General features: G+C 37.5%; 2 protein-coding genes across 2 annotated transcripts; both read right to left on the bottom strand.

Annotated features, from left to right (window-relative positions):
- Window positions 1-1233: 1233 nt before the first annotated feature.
- Window positions 1234-2175, bottom strand: LOC110144146 (olfactory receptor 10K1-like). Its single transcript, XM_020904043.2, has one exon. The coding sequence runs from the start codon at window positions 2173-2175 to the stop codon at window positions 1234-1236; it is 942 nt and encodes a 313-aa protein (XP_020759702.2).
- A 15201-nt stretch (window positions 2176-17376) lies between these two features.
- On the bottom strand, window positions 17377-18318 carry LOC110144149 (olfactory receptor 10K1-like). The gene has a single exon (XM_020904044.2). It carries the CDS (start codon window positions 18316-18318, stop codon window positions 17377-17379), a length of 942 nt encoding a protein of 313 aa, XP_020759703.2.
- Window positions 18319-23355: the final 5037 nt, after the last annotated feature.

Here is a 23355-nt window from a genome sequence, read left to right as displayed (position 1 = left end):
CAGGGAAGATTGAAATAAGGAAGCAAGGAAGGTTTTAGAGAGAAAGTGAGAGAGCAGCTCAGACTATCTTGAAGTATGCAGTTTACATAGAGTAGAGGAGCTATTCCACAGAACAGAAAGAGCCCATGAGGAAACATAGCAGAATACAGAATGACACTTGGAGGACAATCAAATAGGGCCCGACTAGACACATATGAGAATTGGATAGTAATCATGTTAGAAACAAAAATGTCAGAGAGATCGGCAGAGACTAAGTGATAAATTCTTGCTAACAAAGGATTCTTGGCTTTATCTTGTAGGGCAAGGGAAGTCATTGAGGGTATTTTCATGGGTTTTCTGGTCATTAGGGCCTTCTTGATCTTTATAGTATTAACATTGACTCAACCCTTTTTTCTTAGATTAGCTGAGATACTTCAGCAATTATGCAATCTTAGTTCTTCATGAAAGGCAGAACTGAGAGTAGGGGGGCGAGAGAGTAGTAAGATTATCTTCTACTGTTCCAAGGAACTGGACAGTGTTGTTTTAAAAAATAAAATAAAACAGCCAATTTTTAATTATTTTATCAGCAAAATTACTTGAGAATAATGGAGAATTGCCATTTGAGACAAGCCTGCTTAAACAAAAGACATAGGCAAGTCCAACAGGTAAAAAATAAAAGTTAAAGGTTACTTTATAGAGAAAAGTGAGGGAATTGAGAAGAGTTGTTTTGAATGAAAGTCAGTTGAAGCAAAGTGAGAGTTTAAGACAGTGCAGAATTTCCCTTTGCCTGGATTGTTTCTGGGAGAGGAGAATTCTTCCTGTTGAGGTCTGTTATTGATGTCTTCCTGGTGAGCGTTGTAATGAAGTCAAGTTGCAGTGTGCAAGGTCTCTCTCTGGACTTCTGATTCCCTTTTAAGTGAGGTATTCTTTATTTTGTTTCACAACAGGTTGGGGGTATATTTGCTCTTATCAGTTGATATAATTGTTTTTGAATAGTCGATCTATTTCACAGCTGTGAAATATAATGAAATTTGTTCTAGAAATGAGTAATTGTTTTCCACATCAGCATAACTTTCTTAGAGTATCACTGATGGCAGAAAGTCAAAATATTTTAATGTCTTTGAGCCTCATTCTCTGAATATGAAAAGATTCACATGTTACAGTGTGCTCTACACTTGAGAAAAATGTGAAAGTACACATATTACTTGACACATAAAAGGTGTACAGTTAACTGAATAGCTAAAATTTGGCTCCTTAATTAATAGAATATGAAGTATGGATCATTGCTCTTTGAAGGGCTGATTTGAATTCCTTATTTCTCAGGCTGTAAATCATTGGGTTGAACAATGGTGTGAGGATGGTATAAGATACAGATATTAGGGTGTCTTGACTTGAAGAGTAATTGGATTTGGGCCTTAAGTAGATGAAAGAGGCACAACCATAATGAACAGTTACCACAATGAGATGGGAGGCACATGTAGAGAAGGCCTTGTGTCTTCCAACAGAGGATGGGATTTTTAGAATGGCAGAAATGATAAGGACATAGGAGACCAGGATAAGTAACAGGGGAATAACCAAGACAAACACACCAAGCACAAATATGACCAACTGATTGAGATAAGAGTGGTGAGATGCCAGCTTGAGGACTGGAGAGACATCACAGAAGAAGTGATGGAGCTGGTTGGAGGAGTGGAATGGCAGGTGAAATATCATGGAGGTGGTGACCAGTGAGATAGAGAAGCCACAGGCACAGGCAGCAGCCACAAGTCCCACACACACCCCGAAACCCATGAGCACTGTGTAGCGCAGAGGGTCACAGATGGCCACGTAGCGATCATAACCCATGGCTGCCAGCAGGAAGGAGTGAGAGCAAATGAGGAAAAGGAAGGAGAACATCTGGATGGCACAGCCCAGGAAGGAGATGGTCTTCTTCTGGGCTAGCAGGTCCACCAGCATCTTGGGTACAATGACGAAGGTGTAGCAAGTCTCAGAGCAGGAGAGGACACCAAGGAAGAAGTACATGGGGGTGTGGAGGGCTCTGTCCAGCACAATGGTAGAAACAATGATGGCATTGGTGCCCAGCATGAACAAGTACACAAGCAGGAAGACAGCAAAGAGCAGCCGCTGAAGCCCAGCCAGAGAGGAGAAGCCGAGGAAGACAAACTCCGTCACTAAGGTCTCATTGGCCCACTCCATGGTCACTGCTATACAGGAGAGCTAGAGCCAGAGCCACAGGCCAGGATCCAGGGACGGAGAAAGGCATGGGGAACTCAGCACGAAGTCTGCAGGTGGCAGGCATCTCCAGATGTTTGAATGGAACTCATTCATTCCCTCCAAAATAATCTGCCAAAGTAAGAATTAAGGCTAAATATGGAGCAGAATAACTGATAACAAATGAGTAGACTTTTCTCAAGGCTATGAATGCATTCTCTCCAGGGAAGGATTAAAGATTTGCCTAACAGTTTTCTCTTGTGTCTTACTTATGGATTATTGTGGTTTTCTTGCCCACCACAAGCCCAAGAAAGTCAACCCTTCAAAAGTGAAAAATATGGTTAACTTCAGCTATCTGAACTTGATCAGAATATGGAATAAAAGAATGAGCAGCGTTCAGAAACAGTATGTGAACTTCAGTTTATCAACCATGAAATGGGAAGGAAGAAGAATTAGATGATCTCTGAGCAAAAGTGTGGAGGGATCTATACTTACTGACAACTTATTACATGTTAAAATATAATGGTAAAAATAGCATATACATTTTGTTAACTATTAATTACAATTTTATGTCAGCATCCAAAGCAATAAGAAAATGAAGAAAAGCCTTTAATGTTGTTTCTAACAATAAGAAGAGACGAATTAGAAACACTTCTGGAAATTCTGAAACTAGAGCTGTGGGCAAAGATGGAACAGAAAATAACGTTAGTTTAAACAAATATTTTTTTTTTTTTTCCAGAGAAAGAATAGTCATCAGGGTGGTTAAAAAAAAAAAAAGAAAAATCCAGACATTGACTTTGTGGCATTTTGTACCACACTTCGTTTCTCCATTCTATTAATAAGTGCCTCAGAGAAAGAGAAATAGAGTTTTGCAAAATGGCCATGAAGTTGTCACAGAGTGAGAAAGAAAGGTATAATTGGGCAGTTTTCTGGGTTCCAACCCCTGACATAAATCATAGGCTTTATTTATTTTGTATCTTGCTGTGTCAATAATGTTCTTTTTGAATAATCTGACTACTAAACATAGTTTGCAAACTGCTAGAAAAGATTATTTCTAAAGTCATTCTAATATCAGATAATTTCTTCATATATGTGTTTACCACTGTCCAAGCTTAAGAAGTAAGAAAGTACTCTCTGGATGCAAAATCATCCAGCATTTATTGACTGTATCCAGTCTTTGTGTATGTACTTTTAGTATATTTATATACTTATGCATCATTTTGTGCTGAAGAATTATTTGCATCTGCTCTCAGGTTTTTTTCATTATTTCTAGTCAATAGTAAATGTTAGTTTTCTCAACACTAAGTAAAATGATTAAAAGTTTCTGAAACAACTATTACTAGAATTTTCAGAATATAATTTTGCTCTTTCTTAAATCACTAGAAACTGGTCCTAAAATTAGTAGGTATAATTATTGTTTTCCTGAAATTAGTATTAGGATATTCACATACACTAGTTTTAAAGCTCTTTAACACAAACAATTGGAGTTTTCAGTGACTGCCACTTTAAAGATAACTGTAAAGATATTTCTATTACATATAAATGCAAAGGGTGTATATACCAAATACCACTAGTGCCACCTGAGAAGATTATATCCTCAATATGTACACACACACACATATATATGTATAATAAGCATCTGTTTTCTATATAGAGAAAAGTAAACTGATGAAATAGTTTCTCTATATAATACCTCCACCTGGACAAATGGACTTCCATTCATTTCAAAACATTGATGGAAATATAAATTTATGATCATTGCTTATCCTCGTTTTATCAATTTCCCCAAATTTTCTGAATCTTCTTTCAACTAATTCACATGTAATCCCACTGTACCCTCACTTCACTGAGTATGAATTGTAGACTATAGAAGTTAGAATTACCTGATTCTTAAAGAGTATCTATATTTCAGTTCTGTTCAGTCACTCAGTCGATCTATATTTACCCAATACCATAAAACACAGCTGTTAGGATTATTTGTCCCTCAGACCTATGAAGGTAGCTGACTTCATTTAGGTGGAATTTTCCATAATATTATTAGTAATATAACCCCACAGTCTAAATGAGTTGCGTGACTGATGTATTTGTCCTTTTTATGGCATGGTGCATGAAGACCCAATGGCACGGTATATATGAGAAGACATCAAAGACCACTACAGTGTGTTATATCAGTACTAGGGATAGAAAAGTATAAAGAGCAGAAGAATAAAAAGATCTTCCAGCCAAATACTTATAGGCTATAAAATTAAGTTAAAAGATCCCTCAGTTTGGAGTGAGAAGATCTATATTTTAGATCTAGCATTGTGTGACTTTGGGCGAAATTCTTAACTTGGATATCAATCTCCTTATTTTAAAATTAAAAGTGAAAGTGGAAGTCTTTCAGTTGTGTCCAACTCTTTGCTACCCCATGGACTAGTCCATGGAATTCTTCAGGCCAGAATTCTGGGGTGGGTAGCCTTTCCTTTCTCCAAGGGATCTTCCCAACCCAGGACTCCCACGCTGCAAGCGGATTATTTACCAGCTGAGCCAGAAGGGAAGCCCAAGAATACTGAAGTGGGTAGCCTATCCCTTCTTCAGTGGATCTTCCTGACTCAGGAATTGAACTGCGGTCTTCTGCATTGCAGGCAGATTCTTTACTAAATGAGCTATCTAGGAAGCCCTTGAAAGAGACAGGGGAATAACTATAATAAACTGCCAGGATGCATGGAAAGTATTTAAATAGAGGGTTCTACAGAATATCCTACAGAAACAAATTTGACTTAGGGTAGCAGATGAGCATTGGCCTTTAATAGCCTTTTCAACTCATGGACTCCAAGATTCTTTAGTTAGATGACCTTGAAAATCCCCTTATAATATTCTAGAGCTTACAGATAGAATTCGTTATGATCCTTAGAGCTGACACTTTCCCACCTTACTTTCTGACTCCTTAGATACTCCTCAGAGATTTATGTAATTTAGCTTTAAAAATGACTCAATACTTGAGGTTACTGTGTACATTTAAAAAAAAAAAAGCAAATTCACAAATTTTTCAGGTGTAAAATATTTTGAGACTTTCAAATATATATCTTATGGAAGGTATGAATTAACTGAGATAACTTATCTAGGTAGCCTCAGATAATAAAGAAATTGAATTTTCATATTCTTAAGTACACATGAATATCCTGAATTTGACATTTTAAAATGGAGTTTAAGTAGAGTTTTCAGTTATAGCTTAAAATATACAACCATGAGTAGACAGCAGAAAGAATATCAATTAAGTATTTGTTTCACTTGATCTGTGAGTCAACCAACCTTTTAAAAAAATAACAATGGAAAATCTACTAGGAGCATAAATGATCCAGTATAATAGTCATGAAGAAAAACTCAGAGAACTATGCCCAGTCATTCTTAGTACCTGGAATTAAAAGCAGCTCCTGGTTCTCCTTCTTAACCCTGTCACTTACCAGAATTGCAGTGAGGTCCAGTGTCCATAACACTACCCTTGGCCAAGGTCTAGACCCCACAAAGCCCTTAGACTAACCAGATCAATATTCTCACTGCTCAACTAAGTTAGAAACAGCTGTTCAGTATCTGGAATCCCAGGAAAGTAGACTCTAAGTCAAAGACTAGAACCTGAGGAAATAGCAGAAGAGAGTGACTCTGCCTTGAGACAGAAGTTCTCTGCATCAAAAGTAGTATCAGCTATCCATCAGGAATCTATTTGTCCAGTCAAAGTCACAATCTTGAGAAGTTCTGGTTCATGCAATTTTTAGAATCACATGGGATGTGATTATTAGAAGCATATACTCTGATTATTGGCCTCCTGAGGCTTGGTCTACTGCCCTGAAGACCTTGTCTTGGGGTTAATTAGAAGCCAACTTTATTTTGGAAAAATAATGTTGCCAATTTCTCAAAGGAACCCTTAGTTGAGAAACCTGGGGAGCAGGAGCCTTGAATGTAATGAGTTCACTTCTGCATTGAATATTCAGTAGATCTGTGAGAGATTATGAAAAAGAAATCACTGCAACTTAGTCTGTAATGCAGCATACCATGGATATCTTTTCATTGAATTTTAAGTTAGTATATTGGCGTATTTATCCACGGACTTTGACCTTTAGTCTGTATATGACTCAAAGGAGGCCTTATTTACAAGGTCATCTTATCAGGTTCATGTACATAGAAATTCTAATCAGAAGCATTGGGGTGTTTTTCAAAAGCCTGAGTTTTAGCAAATACCTTAAATATAGTTGAGAATATCATTAAATTGTTATCTTATCTGTTGTTTTTACTAGAATGAATAAAGCTGTCAGTTTTATTAGAGCTAATCCATAAAGTCCATGTGTGCTTGTTGAGTCACTCAGTCCTATTGGACTCTTTGGGACCCCATGGACTATAGTCCACGAGGGTCCTCTGTTCAGGGATTTCCCAGGTAAGAATACTAGAGTGGGTAGCCAGTCTTTTCTCCAGGAGATCTTCCTGACCCAGGGATTGAACCCACGTCTCTTATGTCTCCTGCATTAGGTTCTTTACAGCTAGTGCCAACCTGGGAGGCCCCATAAAGTCCATATATTCTATAAAATCAAAACCAAATGGAGAACAACTTTGAATATTCCTTGATCAAAACCAGTTTAGTTATGCAAAGCTTAATTTAGCATATTTTTGCAAGACTAACTTGACCTGGGTCATTTCTTGTTTATGTCTCTTGAATTCATAATCAAAACCTAAACTGTTTCCCGAGGTTGATATGACCACTGATTAATTTCCTATCATTTAAGAAAAATTTAATATTTTAACAGACCACTTTGAATAATAAAAAATACTGCCTTCTGACTTAATAAGCTGCTTTATGACAATATTACTGTGACTTTTTTTTTTTTTTGGTGGTTTGAGTATTTCTGGTTAACTGTCTTTGTGTTGTGTGCACAATAAACTTTTACTAATTACTGCTTCAGTGTTTCATTGTTTTACTTCCGTTATTTATGGGAACAATATAAATCACTGTATAAATTGAGAAGGCAAACTAAAAGTCAAATTGATAAAGTTGACATGAAAAAAAAAAACATAATTTTTAAAAGGAAAAGTAATATAAGGGCTTACTCTTCCCAGTAGTAAGATGCCTTAGCAATAAAAAGAGCACACTATTGGAACAGAAAGAGATGAATAGTATAAATAGATGGAAAGGAGGGCTCAGAAATCAATCTAATATATTTGGGAACCTTATCGTTGACAAAAGTGAACTAATAAGTCAGTGAAAAAGAAAACTACTGTTATTTATAAATGATACTAGGAACCTTGAGGAGGGCATGGCAACCCACTCCAGTATTCTTGCCTGTGGACAGATGAGGCTGGAGGCTGGACAGATGAGGCTGGACAGATGAGGCTGTGGACATCACCCCATGGACAGATGAGGCTGGAGAGCTACAGTCCATAGGGTCGCACAGATTTGGACATAACTGAAGCAACTTAGCTAGCACACATGGGGAACCTTACTACCTCTGTGTACTATATCTCAGAAGGAAGTGTCCTGATGAAACAATGTAATACCTCACTGAAGATTTAGTTATAGCACCAAATATGTGACAATATGTGATGGAACCCCATATATTTAATTAAAGCAGCGTGTATTCTTAACTAGCAAAGAAAAACTGTGCCCAGCAGTCAATTATGATATATATCTGAGCATCAGTGTGAGAGGAAAGAGCATAATTCTTCCCATTATTGGACCACAGGAAATCAAATCAGTCAATTCTAAAGGAAGTCAACCCAGAGTATTCATTGAAAGGACTGATGATGAATGTGAAGCTCCAATACTTTGGCAACCTGATGGGAAGAGCAGACTCTTTGGAAAAGACCTTGATTCCAGGAAAGACTGCAGACAAAAAGAGAAGGGAACAGCAAGAGGATGAGATGGTTAGACAGAAACACCGACTCAATGAACATGAATTTAGCAAACTTGAGCTTTGTAGGTTAGAGGTTTTATTTCCAAAAAAGAGTTTGTTGTTGTTGTTGCTGTTCAGTCACTATCCTCTCCAATTCTTAGAAACTTCATGAACTGTAGCTTGTCAAACTCCTTTCTCCTTCATTTTCTCTGGAGTCTGCTTACTCCTTGGAAGAAAAGTTATGACCAACCTAGACAGCATATTAAAAAGCAGAGACATTACTTTGCCAACAAAGGTCCGTCTAGTCAAGGCTATGGTTTTTCCAGTAGTCATGTATGGATGTGAGAGTTGGACTATAAAGAAAGCTGAGTGCCGAAGAATTGATGCTTTTTGAACCGTGGTGTTGGAGAAGACTGTTGAGAGTCCCTTGGACTGCAAGGAGATCCAACCAGTCCATCCTAAAGGAGATCAGTCCTGGGTGTTCATTGGAAGGACTGATGCTGAAGCTGAAACTCCAATATTTTGGCCACCTGATGCGAAGAGCTGACTCACTTGAAAAGACCCTGGTGCTGGGAAAGATTGAGGGCAGGAGGAGAAGGGGATGACAGAAGATGAGATGGTTGGATGTCATCACCAACTCCATGGACATGAGCTTAAGTAAACTCCGGGAGTTGGTGATGGACAGGGAAACCTGGGGTGCTGCAGTTCATGGGGTCGCAAAGAGTTGGACACGACTGTGTGACTGAACTGAACTGAAAGCAGAAGTAGATGTTTTTCTGGAATGCTTGCTTTTTCAGTGATCCAGGAGATGTTGGCAATTTAATCTTTGGTTCCTCTGCCTTTTCTAAACCCAGCTTGAACATCTGGAAGTTCACAGTTCACATACTCTTGAAGCCTGGCTTGGAGAATTTTGAGCATTACTTTGCTAGCATGAGACATGAGTATAATTGTGCAGTAGTTTGAACATTCTTTGTTTCATATTATGTCCAGTTTAAAATGAGGTGCTCAGTCATGCACCTATGATTACCTTATTATGACAAAGGAAGTAAGAATCTACAACATAGAAAAGCCAGTCTCTTCAATAAGTAGTGTTGGAACTGGACAGCCACATGCAAAAGAATGAAATTAAAACACTCCTTAACACCACATATAAAAATAAACTCAAAATGTGCGTACATACAGAATCTAGAAAAATGGTACTGAAGAATTTATTTACAGGGCAACAGTGAAGAAACAGACATAGAGAATAGACTTATGGACACGGGGAGAGGGGAGGAGAGGGTCAGATGTATGTCTTTGCATACATGGAAAGAGTAACATGGAAACTTACATTACCATATATAAAACAGATAGCCCACAGGAATTTGCTGTATTGCTCAGGAAACTCAAACAGGAGCTCTGCTTGACATTGTGAGAAAATATTTGTAAATGAAGAGAAATATTTGCAAATGAATATTTGTAAATGAAGTAACTGGCAAGGAATTAATCTCCAAAATATACCAACTGCCCATGCAGCTCAATGTAAAAAAAAAAAAAAAAAAATCAAGCAAACCAGTCAAAAATGAGCAGAAGACCTAAATAGACATGTCTCCAAATAAGACCTACAGATGACCAACAAACACGTGAAAAGATTTTCAACATCACTGATTATTAGAGGAATGCAAATCAATCTAGATGGTGGGATGCAGAAGGAGATGGGAGGGAGGTTCAAAAGGGAGGGGATATATGTATACCTATGGCTGATTCATGTTGAGGTTTGACAGAAAACAGAAAATTTCTGTAAAACAATTATTCTTCAATAAAAAATAAATTTAGAAAAATTTTAAAAATAAATAAACTCAAAATGGATTAAAGACCTAAATGTGAAGCCAAACACTATAAAACTCTTAGAGGAAAACATAGGCAGAACACTCTGACATAAACTGTAGCAAGATCTTTTTTGACCCTATTTCTAGAATAATGGAAATAAAAACAAATTCAACAAATGAGACCTCATGAAACTTAATAGCTTTTTCACAGCAAAAATCAAAAGATAACCTTCAGAATAGGAGATAATATTTGTAAATGAAGTAACTGGCAAGGAATTAATCTCCAAAATATAACAGCAGCCCATGCAGCTCAATGTAAAAAAAAAGAAAACAAGCAAACCAGTCAAAAGTGAGCAGAAAACCTAAATAGACATTTCTCCAAATAAGACCTACAGATGACTAACAAACACATGAAAAGGTTTTCATCATCACTGATTACTAGAGGAATACAAATCAAAGCTGCAAAGATTAGAGGAATGCAAATCAAAGCCTCACACCAGTCAGAATGGCCATCATCAAAAAATCTATAAAACAATAAGTACTGGAGAGAGTGTGGAGAAAAGGCAACCTCTTACACTTTTGGTGGGAATGTAAATGTGTGTAGCCACTATGGAGAACAGTATAGACGTTCTTTAAGAAACTAAAAATGGAATTACCATATGACCCAGTTATCACACCCCTGGGCATATACTTGGAGAAAATCATGGTTTAAAAAGATACATGCACCCCAGTGTTCATTGCAGCACTGTTTCCAATGGTCAGGACATGAAAGCAACCTAAATGTCCATCATAAAAGGAAGAGGTAAAGAATACATGGTACACATATACAATGGAACACTGTTGCTTTTTTTCATTCCCTAAATTGTGTCCAACTCTGTAGACCACTAGGCTCCTCTGTCCATAGGATTTCCCAGGCAAGTATACTGGAGTGGGTTGCCATTTCCTTCTCCAGAGGATCTTCCCAACCTAGAGATCGAACCGGTGTCTCGGGCATTGGCAGGCAGATTTTTTATTTTTATTTTATTTTATTTTATTTTATTTTTTACCACTGAGCTCCCGGCAAAGCCTACAGTGGAAAATTGCTGAGCCATAAAAGGGAAAAAAAATGTGCCATTTGCAAAGACATGGATGGACCTAGAGACTGCCATACAGAGTGAAGTAAGAGAAAAGCAATATATTAATAGTATAATATTGCTTATATGTGGAACCCAGATAAATGGTCCAGATGAATTAACTTGCCAAGCAGAAATAGAGACACAGATGTAGAGAACGAAAGTATGGATACTAAAGTGGGGGTTGAGATTAATTCGGAAATTGGGATTGATATGTATATATATATCCAGTTCAGTTCAGTTCATTCACTCAGTCAGGTCCAACTCTTTGTGACCCCATGAATCACAGCACGCCAGGCCTCCCTGTCCACCACCAACTCCCGGAGTTTACTCAAACTCATGTCTACCGAGTCGGTGATGCCATCCAACCATCTCATCCTCTGTTGCCCCCTTCTCTTCCTGCCTCCAATCCCTCCCAGCATCAGGGTCTTTTCCAATGAGTCAGCTCTTCGCATCAGGTGGCCAAAGTATTGGAGTTTCAGCTTCAGCATCAATCCTTCCAATGAACACCCAGGACTGATCTCCTTTAGGATGGACTGGATGGATGTCCTTGCAGTCCAAGGGACTCTCAAGAGTCTTCTCCAACACCACAGTTCAAAAGCATCAATTCTTTCGGTGCTCAGCTTTCTTCACAGTTCAACTCTCACATCCATACATGACCACTGGAAAAACCATAGCCTTGACTAGACGGACCATTGTTGGCAAAGTAATGTCTCTGCTTTTTAGTATGCTATCTAGGTTGGTCATAACTTTCCTTCCAAGTCGTAAGTGTCTTTTAATTTCATGGCTGCAATCGCCAGCTGCAGTGATTTGGGAGCCCCCAAAAATAAAGTCTGACACTGTTTCCACTGTTTCCCCATCTATTTGCCATGAAGTGATGGGACCAGATGCCATGATCTTAGTTTTCTGAATGTTGAGCTTTAAGCCAACATTTTCACTCTCCTCTTTCACTTTCATCAAGGGGCTCTTTAGTTCCTCTTCACTTTCTGCCATAAGGGTGGTGTCATCTGCCTATCTGAGGTTATTGATATTTCTCCCAGCAATCTTGATTCCAGCTTGTGCTTCTTCCAGCCCAGCGTTTCTCATGATGTACTCTGCATATAAGTTAAATAAGCAAGGTGACAGTATACAGCCTTGACGTACTCTTTTTCTTATTTAGAACCAGTCTGTTGTTCCATGCCCAGTTCTAACTGTTGCTTCCTGGTCTGCATATAGGTTTCTCAAGAGGAAGGTCAATATATTAATATGTGTAAAACAGATGACTAGTGAGAACCTACTGTATAGCACAGGGAACTCTATTCAATCCTCTGTGGTGACTTAAATGGGAAGGAAACCCAAAAACCAGGGGATATATGCATATGTATAGCTGATTCACTTTGTTGTACAGCAGAAACTAACACAACATTATAAAGTAACTATACTCCAATAAAAATTAATAACAATAAATAAAATGAAGTGCTCAGGCCTGAAGGTGATTTTGATATAGGAGTAAGACATAATGAGGGAAAAAATATTTTACTAGTAATTACAAGATTTTAGGTGATTAAGTCACAACTTTTAAAAAGTTGTAGCTTTTCTCTGAATCTAAACTTTAAAATATAGAAAACCTGGATAATATAATTTTTTATTTTGCTTTTATATTTTGTAGGGGTTTTGTTTGCCTCTAATGAATAACATAAAAGAAAGCTTGTGTGAATGTAAGTGAAAGTGAAATTGAAGTCGTGTCCAACTCTGCGACTCCAGGCTTCTCCATCCATCGGATTTTCCAGGCAAGAAGCTGCACAGAATCTAAGACTCATATTAATCAAGACTGCACATCTCTGTAAGGACCTTTTAGTTCTTTAATCTGCCAAATATGTTGTTTCTCAATGCCTTTTTCACCACTCCTTTGAACCACTCCTTTGAACCACTTCTTATATATTACAGAAGACATGCTATATAAATATAGAGGAAATAATAAATCACAGCAGGATCCTCTATGATCCACATCCCAGAATTTTTGAAACAAAAGCAAAAATAAACAAATGGGACCTAATGAAACTTAAAAGCTTTTGCACAACAAAGGAAACTATAAGCAAGGTGAAAAGACAGCCCTCAGATTGGGAGAAAATAATAGCAAATGAAGCAACAGACAAAGGATTAATCAAGCAACTCCTCCCGCTCAACTCCAGAAAAATAAATGACCCAATCAAAAAATGGGCCAAAGAACTAAACACACATTTCTCCAAGGAAGACATACAGATGGCACAAAAACACATGAAAAGATGCTCAACATCACTCATTATCAGAGAAATGCAAATCAAAACCACAATGAGGTACCATTACATGCCAGTCAGGATGGCTGCTATCCAAAAGTCTACAAGCAATAAATGCTGGAGAGGGTGTGGAGAAAAGGGAACCCTCTTACACTGTTGGTGGGAATGCAAATTAGTACAGCCACTATGGAAAACAGTGTGGAGATTCCTTAAAAAGCTGGAAATAGATCTGCCATATGACCCCTCAATCCCACTTCTGGGCATACACACCCAGGAAACCAGATCTGAAAGAGACACATGCACCCCAATGTTCATCACAGAACTGTTTATAATAGCCAGGACATGGAAGCAACCTAGATGCCCATCAGCAGACGAATGGATGAGGAAGCTGTGGTACATATACACCATGGAATATTACTCAGCCATTAAAAAGAATTCATTTGAATCAGTTCTAATGAGATGGATGAAACTGGAGCCCATTATACAGAGCGAAGTAAGCCAGAAAGATAAAGACCATTACAGTATACTAACACATATATATGGAATTTAGAAAAATGGTAATGATAACCCTATATGCAAAACAGAAAAAGAGACTCAGTTGTATAGAACAGACTTGTGGACTCTGTGGGAGAAGGCGAGGGTGGGATGTTTCAAGAAAACAGCTTCAAAACATGTATATCTAGGGTGAAACAGATCACCAGCCCAGGTTGGATGCATGGGACAAGTGCTTGGGCCTGGAGCACTGGGAAGACCCAGAGGGATCGGGTGGAGAGGGAGGTGGGAGGGGGGACCAGGATGGGGAATACATGTAAATCCATGTTTAATTCATGTCAATGTATGACAAAAACCACTGAAATGTTGTAAAGTAATTAGCCTCCAACTAATAAAAATAAATGGAAAAAATAAAATAAAATAAATATAGAGGAAATAATAACCACCCTGTCTTGCCTCAGGATGAGGAAGATGTCTACACAGCTTTTTCCACACTAAATTTCTTGAGAAGAACTCCCAGTTTCAAATCTGTCATCTGAGTGTATAAAGGACTTGGGTGTTCATCTCATCCAACTTCTCACCTATACAGAAATTGTTTCATCAGTATCTCCAAGAGAAAACAGCTTTCCCTGTCAGGTATCACAAAAAGTACATTCCTGCTGTTTTTTACTATCATTATTATTGGATTAGTCAAAAAGTTTATTCAGTTTTAAGTAAAAATTAAAAACGCATTCTTCATTTTCACCAAGAACTGTATTGAACATTTTTGTTTACGAATGAACTTTTTAACCAACCCAATATCTCGCCTCATTTTAGTTGATACTTGCCTCTCTGATTTTCTGTTCCTGTGTCATGCAGTAGTTCTAATCTTGGCTCACAGGTGTTTGAGATGATTATGATTAATAATCTGATCCTTTCCCTTTACTCCTGTAACTTGAATTTTGGACATTTCAGCTTTTGGTGTGCAGTGTTCTATTATCAGTATTCTTTTTAAAACTTAATAATACTGGAGCTCATATTTCATGTATGACCTCCATTTTCAGGGTAAAAGGTAAACATATTCTTTCTTGTTAATTTTATTTAGATTTTCAAATCAAAGTACATAAAATCTTCAATAAGGCTCTCACATGTTTGAATTACTATCTCTATTCTTATTTCTGTCTCCAATTTTTTAGTTTTTGGATTAAGTTTTTTCATGCTGTTTTATTATTACTAGTAGCATAATTGTCATTTTACTGACTACATTTCTCTCTAAGTAAGTACAATATTGGCTATCTCCATTTTTGTTCTCTTTTTTTTTTTTCATTTTTTCCTAATGAGCTTGCAAATGTCATTTATTATTTTTTAGAAATGCAATATTTATTTATTATAGACACTTCCTTGTTGATATTTAAATAACTTCTTTAATTTATATAGCTTTCATGTTAGTGAGAGAATGGGATTGATGTAAGTTCTATTATTCAAATTTATTTAATTTTTATTATTGGTGTCTTCCAAATTACTCCTGGTGAAGTATTTTCATTTATGCATTTTAGTATGCATATCATTTTAATTCTACTAATGTAGCTATTTTAGTGAGCAGTATCATTATTTGTTTTATATTTGTGACCTGTAATGATTCAGTAGTGCTGAATTCAAATACTTCACTATATATATTACAAATAAGCGGTTCATTATATTTCTAGAAATATTGACTCAGTTTTCTTAAGGAATCTGTTTTTTTATTCTAAATAAATCTTTTGGGATTTCATATATATCCTATGCACCAAAACAGTAGCAGAGATATAAAAATAAAAGCATTCATCAAGAAGGTTAAAAGAAAATGATAGAATACAGTAGATATCAACAAAAGTATAGATATCATTGTCTTCAAAGTCATTACGCTAAGTTGAAGTAGCCAAGTGCATAAGGTTACACTGTAAACTTCATTTATATGCATTTTCCAGAATAAGAAACTCTATACAGGCAGAAAGCAGATTAGACCATAGGCTAGGGACAGAACATAATTTGATTGGAAACAGATAAGAAATGTCTTCTGGCAATGATTAAAAATGCCATAAAACTGGACTGTGGTGGTAATTAGACAATTCTTCAACTTTAACAATCAAAATGCTTGAATATTTGATATATTAAGCTATTTTTAATTATTATAGAGAAAATTCATAGAAATCATGCTGACTTTTTTTTTTCTACATGTGTCTATTTTAATAACTAACTAGAGGACTTGGGGGCAAGAAGATCCATTTAATATTCATTATTTTAGTCCTTCTCTAGAATCTTTCAGTGTTTCTGAAACACATTAGATCTTTTTTATTTTGGTAAAAATAATTATTAACTATTTCCATTTTCAATCTGATGACTTAGAGTTTGCCATACTAGTAATGCCTTATTCTAGAGTTTGCCATACTAGTAATGCCTTATTCTATATTCAACTCTCACTTTTGATACAGTCATGTTGTTCAGCCACTAAGTGGACTCACATAGTTTAAAACCAGGGTGTTCTAGGGTCAACTGTAAAGAGAAGTGGAAAAAAATAGTAACACTAGTATTACTTTTTCATTGGAAAAGACCCTGATGCTACAAGTGTTTGGGAGAAGGAGGAGAAGGGGACAGAGGAGGAGAAGAGGATGAGATGGCTGTATGGTATTACCAACTCGATGGACATGAGTCTGAGTAAATTCCAGGAGTTGGTGGTGGACAGGGAGGCCTGGCGTGCTGCGATTCATGGGGTCGCAAAGAGTCAGACATGACTAAGTGACTGAACTATAATGAACTGATACAGGAAAAGAATATGAGAAAGTGTGTGTGTGTGTGTGTGTGTGTGTGTGCATTGTACTTAGTCACTCAGTTGTGTCTGAATCTTTGAGACCCCATAAACTATGTATAGCCTGCCAGACTCCTTTGTTCATGGGATTCTCCAGGAAAGAATACTGGAGTGGGTAGCTATTCCCTTCTCCAGGGATCTTCTCTTGGAGGAGGGCATGGAAGTCCACTGTAATATTCTTGCCTGGAGAATCCCCAAGGAGAGAGGAGCCTGGTGGGCTTCAGTCCATGGGGCAGCAAAAAGTCAGACACAACTGAGTGACTAAGCACAACACAGTGCATATATAAATACATATATATGAATCAATTTGGTATACACTTGAAATTAGCACTACATGTAAATCAACTATACTTCAGTTTAAAGATGAGGTTTCTTCAGAATTCCCTAGCAGTCTAGTGGGTAGGACTCCATTCTCTCACTGCTGAGGGCCTTTGTTCAATCCCCAGTTGGGGAATTAAAATCCTCCAACCTGTATAGTGAAGTCAAAAAACAAATTTTTTAAAGTGAGGTTTCCTTTATTCTATTTCACAATTTGAATGTATCTTTACTCACCTCTGTTGATGTATATGTTTTTGAGTAATCAAATTTTATAGCAGTGAAATATAATGAAATTTGTTCTTTAACAGCGATTCTTTCCCTCATCTGCATAGACTTCTTAGAGTATCACTGATGGTAGAAAGCCAAAATATCTTAACTTCTCTGAGCCTCATTCTCCTAATATGCAAAATATCCTTATGGTAGTGTGTTCTACACTCAATTAAGAAACTATGTGAAAGTGCACATATTACCTGTCATATGAAAGGCATACGATTAACTGAACAGTGAAAACTTGGCTCTTTAACTAACACGACATGAAGTTTGGGCCATTGTTCTTTGAAGAGCTGATTTGAATTCCTTATTTCTCAGGCTGTAAATCATTGGGTTGAACAATGGTGTGAGGATGGTATAAGACACAGATATCAGGGTGTCTTGACTTGAAGAATAATTGGATTTGGGCCTTAAGTAGATGAAAGAAGCACAACCATAATGAACAGTTATCACAATGAGATGAGAGGCACATGTAGAGAAGGTTTTGTATCTTCCAACAGAGGATGGGATTTTTAGAATAGCAGAGATAATGCGGATGTAGGAGACCAGGATAAGTAACAGGGGAATAACCAAGACAAACACACCAAGCACAAATATGACCAACTGACTGAGACGAGAGTGGTGAGATGCCAGCTTGAGGACTGGAGAGATGTCACAGAAGAAGTGATGGAGCTGGTTGGAGGAGTGGAATGGCAGGTGAAATACCAGAGAGGTGGTGACCAGTGAGACAGAGAAGCCACAGGCACAGGCAGCAGCCACAAGTCCCACACACACCCCGAAACCCATGAGCACTGTGTAGCGCAGAGGGTCACAGATGGCCACATAGCGATCATAACCCATGGCTGCCAGCAGGAAGGAGTGAGAGCAAATGAGGAAGAGGAAGGAGAACATCTGGATGGCACAGCCCAGGAAGGAGATGGCCTTCTTCTGGGCTAGCAGGTCCACCAGCATCTTGGGTACAATGACGAAGGTGTAGCAAGTCTCAGAGCAGGAGAGGACACCAAGGAAGAAGTACATGGGGGTGTGGAGGGCTCTGTCCAGCACAATGGTAGAAACGATGATGGCATTGGTGCCCAGCATGAACAAGTACACAAGCAGGAAGACAGCAAAGAGCAGCCGCTGAAGCCCAGCCAGAGAGGAGAAGCCGAGGAAGACAAACTCCGTCACTAAGGTCTCATTGGCCCACTCCATGGTCACTGCTATACAGGAGAGCTAGAGCCAGAGCCACAGGCCAGGATCCAGGGACGGAGAAAGGCATGGGGAACTCAGCACGAAGTCTGCAGGTGGCAGGCATCTCCAGATGTTTGAATGGAACTCATTCATTCCCTCCAAAATAATCTGCCAAAGTAAGAATTAAGGCTAAATATGGAATAGAATGATTGACAATCTAGGAACAGACTTTTCCCAAGGCTATAAACATGTTATCCCTAAAAGAAAGGAATCGGAATTACCTGATTGTTTTTCCTGTGTCTTAATTACAAATTATTGTGGTTTTGTTTGTTTGTTTTGCTCACTACAAGCCCAAGGAAGCCAACTCTACAAAAGTGAAAAATATGGATGGTTAACTTCAGCTATCTGAACTTGATCAGACTATGGAATAAAGAATGAGTAGTGTTCAGAGAGCATGAGCCAAGGATGGAACAGATAACATTAGTTTAAGCAAATATTATTTTTCAGGAAAAGGAGTGTCACTAAGTTGGTTAAAAAAAAAACAGAGAGACTTGTAAACTGTGGCATTTTGCAACACTCTTCACTTTTCCTATTATGTGCATGATTGTGCTAATTTACTTCAAGCATGTCCAACTCTTTGAGACCCTATGAACTGTAGACCCAAGGCTTCTCTGTCCATGGGATTCTTCAGGCAAGAATACTTGAGTGGGTTGCCATGCCCTTCTCCAGGGAATCCTCTCAACCCAGGGATCAAACCCGTATCTCTTATATCTCCTGCACTGGCAGGTGGGTTCCTTTACCACTAGTGCCACCTGCGAAGCCCATTATAGGTGCTTCAAAGAAACACAGAAAAATAGAATGTTGCAAAAATGGCCAAGAACTACAGAGGGTGAGAGAGAATGGGAAAATTGAGCAGTTTTCCAAATTTCAACCCCTGACATATATCATAGGTTATATGTTTTATATATTGATATGTCAATAAGATTCCTTTTGAATATTCTGCTACTAAACACAGTTTGCAAACTGCTAGAAAGGGTTATTTGTAAATTCATTTTTAGGTCTTAGAAAGTTTTTCCCAGGTGTATTTCCCACTGACCAAGCCGAAGAAGTAAGAAAGTATTCTCTGGATGCAAAATAACCTAGCGTGTATTGGTTGTGTCTAGTGCTTATTTATAAACTTTTCAGTATATTTGTATGCTTTTACATCACTTTTTATTGAAGAAATATTTGCATCTGCTACCACGATTTTTTTTTTTTTTTTTGCGTTTTCCTAGTCAATACCAAAGACCCTAAGTTAAATGATTGGAAATTTCTGAAGTTCATTGTATGTATTGTTAGAATCTGAAGGTAATAAGTTTTGTACTTTATTAATTACTAGAAACTGGTCCTAAGCTTAGTAGGTATAATTATTCATTTATTTGAAGTTAGTATTAGAATACTCACATACACTTGTTTTAAAGCTCTTTAACACAAATAATAGAAATTTTTTTCATCCTGTAACCAAAAAAAAAAAAAAATTCTGTTATATATAAGTATAAAGAATGTGTATATTATGTTCATCCCCATTATATACATATATCCGTGTATACTAATTATATTATCAAGAAACACAAACTAATGAGACAGTTTCCCTATAGAATGCTTCTATCTTTACAAATGAATTTCCATATATTCCAAGACACTGAGGGAATCTCAGTGGTGATCATTGTTTATCCTTGTCATATCACTTTCCCAAGACCTTTCTGGATCTCCTTTCAACTGCTGTTGCTGCTGCTAAGTCACTTCAGTCGTGTCCGACTCTGTGCGACCCTATAGACTGCAGCCCACCAGGCTCCGCCATCCCTGGGATTCTCCAGGCAGGAACACTGGAATGAGTTGCCATTTCCTTCTCCAGTGCGTGCAAGTGAAGTCGCTCAGTCGTGTCCGACTCTTAGCGACCCTGTGGACGGCAGCCTACCAGGCTCCTCCGTCCATGGGGTTTTCCAGGCAAGAGTACTGGAGTGGGGTGCCATAGGCTCCTCCCTCCTTTCAACTAATCTATGTCTAATCCCCATTATGAATCATAAGTAGACCCCAGAAGTGAGAATGACCGGATTCTGAAATAATGCCTGTTATCAACCCAATATCCCGCCCCCCCCCACCCCGCCACGAAAAAAAACCTGGACTACTTGTGTCTCAAATTCATGAAGGCAACTGATTTCAGTTAAGTGGATTTTTATATACTGTTAATATAATCCCATAATCTAAATGAGTTATGTGATTGATATATTTGCCTTTTCATGGTATATGGAGGCCCACTGGCACAGTGTATCTGAGAAGGCAGGCCCCTGTGCTCAAGAAGACATCAAAGACCACCACAGTGTGTTATATCAGTACTAGGGATAGAAAGATATACAAGCAGAAGAATAAAAAGATCATCCAGTCAAATACTTGCTGGCTATAAGATTAAGGTAAAAAGATCCCTTAATTTGGATTGGGATCTACATTTCCAGTCTAGTTTTGTGTGACTTTGGACAAAGTTCTTGGTTATTCAGTCTCTTTATTTTAAAATTAAAGAGAAAAAAAATTAAATTAAAGAGAACAAGGCAATAACTAATAAACAATTAGGGTGCATAGAATGTACTTAGCAGAGGCTCCTTGCATGATATTACATAGAAGGAGATTTTATTTAGCCTAGCAGTTGAGTACTGACCCTTAACAGTCTTTTCAACTCATAGATTCCGAGATCCTCCAGGTAGATGACTCTGCAAGTCCCCTTATAATATTCTAGAGGCTATGGATGGAATTCAGGTTATGATCCTTGGAGATAACACTTCCCCACCTTTATTTTTCTAAGCCCTTAGATACTCCACGGGGATTTTATGTAGTTTAGATTTAAATAGTGATTCAATATTTGAGGATAGTGTGTACCTTGAAAGAGAGAAAATCTATATATTTTTTAGATGCAATACTTTTGAGATATTCAAATATTTATCTTTAGGGAAATTATCAGTCAATTAACTGAGCGAAATTATAGACAGTCTCAGATAGCAAAGAAGTGAATTTTTATATTCTTAAGTACACATGAACATCCTGAATTTGCCTTACTAAAATGAAATTTAAGTTTCAGTTTTCAATTATAGCTAAGGTCATACATCCATGAGTGGACAGAAGAAAGAGAACTTGAGATTTGATAAGTGTTATTTCATTTGATCCATGTCAATCATACTAAAACACAAAAGAAAGGAAAAGAGAGAGGAAGAAATGAAAGAAAGAAAGAGGAAGAGAGAGAAAAGAGAGACAGAGAAAGGAAGGAAGGAAACAAAGAAGGAAGTGGGAAAGAAAGAAGGAAAATCCAGCGGGAACAAAAATGATCCAGAATAATCATCAAGAAAAATTTAGAAAGCTGTACAGACCATGCTCCATCACTCTTAGGACCTCAGTTAAGAGCAGACCCTGGTTCTTCTTCTTAACCCTGCCACTTGCCAGAACTGCAGTGGGGGAGGTGCTCATAAGCACTACCCCTCACCAAGGTCTAAACCCCACAAAGCCCCAGACTAACTAGATCAGTATTCCCACTCTTGAGAAAGTACCTACACTGCTATCCTACTTTCAACTCAGACAGAAGCAGCTAGTCAGTACCTGGAGTCCTTAGGAAAGGAGATTCTTAAGCCAGAGACCAGAACCTGAGAAAATAACAGCAAAAGAGAGTGAATCTGCCTTGAGACAGAAACTCTCCTCTATGTCAAGAGAAGTAATCTCCTGTATCTAACAGGAAGCTGTTTGTCCAGCCAGAGTCACAATCTTGAGATGTTCTGGTTCATACAATTCTTAGAACCACACGGGATGTGGTTATTAGAAGCATGTGCTATGATCACTGGACTCCTGAGACCTGATCTACTGCCCTGAAGACTTTTCCTTAAGGTTAATTAGAAGTCAAACTTATGCTAAAAAAAAAACAATGTTGTCAGTTTCTCAAAGATACCCTCAGTGAAGAAACTGGGGAGCAGCAACCATGAACATAATTAGCCCACATCAGAATTGGATGTTCAGTCTATCTGTGATGGATTCTGAAAAAAAAAAAAAAAAAGAGAGAGAGACAATCACTGAATTCTGATCTATAGTGCTGAAGACCAAGTGGACATTTTTCATAGAATTTTAAATCAGAATATTAGCATATTTACCCAGCGATTCTCAAATTTAGTGTTTATAAGAATCAAAGGAGGGCTTAATTAAAATTCATCTTTTCATATTCTTGTTCATAAAAATTCTAGTCAAGAATATTGGGATGATCCACAAAAATCTAAATTTTTAACAAGTAGTTTTGTATTTAGTTGAGCATTATCATTAATGCTTGCTATCTTACAAATAAAGCTTAAAGTTTAAAATAAATGATATGTGTGGATTAAAAAATAATTATATTAACCTTCTGTAGGTTTAACTTAATAATATCATAAAATAAATTTTCCCAATTTAAATGTGTAGTAGAATGAGTTTTGACAAATGCATATATCCAAGCAACAACCACCTCATAAGGTTACAGAACATTTCTTCAACCCAAAAGAGTTTCCTTCTATTTTTTGTGGTCAGTTTCACTGAGTCCTGGCACAAGAGAAATAATAACCTTGCTTTCTGTTGATACAGTTTGCTCTTTTCTAAAATTTAATATAAATGGAAACAAGTAAATTACTCAGTTTTGTCTCATTTTTTTTTCACCTACTATGTTTTGGAGACATACTGTTTCATGAGTATTCCATTTTTTGTTAATTAATATAGTTGTTGGTTAAAGTATCCCATTTATTAATCATCACAATTTATTCACCTGTTGACCAGTTGAAAGACATTTAGATTATTTCCAGTTTGAGGCTAATAGGAGGAAAATGCCTATGAATATTAGTTTCTATGTCCTCATGTAGACATATATGGTCATTTATGTTTGGTGAGTACCCATGAGTAGAGAGGCTTTTTAGTTGTTTATAAACTGCCAAACCATTTTCAAAGAGGTTTCATAATTAATTCCCATCAGCAATGTATGCCTATATCAGTGTTTTCACATCCCAGCCAACTCTTGGTGTAATC

This window comes from Odocoileus virginianus, chromosome 5 (genome assembly GCF_023699985.2).
Source record: "Odocoileus virginianus isolate 20LAN1187 ecotype Illinois chromosome 5, Ovbor_1.2, whole genome shotgun sequence".
Classification (NCBI taxonomy): domain Eukaryota; kingdom Metazoa; phylum Chordata; class Mammalia; order Artiodactyla; family Cervidae; genus Odocoileus; species Odocoileus virginianus.
The sequence above is the reverse complement of the archived record's forward strand: the minus strand, read 5'-3'. Positions and strand labels throughout refer to the sequence as shown.

Bases quoted from the DNA above. Each gene is read 5' to 3' on its own strand.
- LOC110144146 (XM_020904043.2), bottom strand. From the start codon at position 2,175: ATGGAGTGGGCCAATGAGACCTTAGTGACGGAGTTTGTCTTCCTCGGC.
- LOC110144149 (XM_020904044.2), bottom strand. From the start codon at position 18,318: ATGGAGTGGGCCAATGAGACCTTAGTGACGGAGTTTGTCTTCCTCGGC.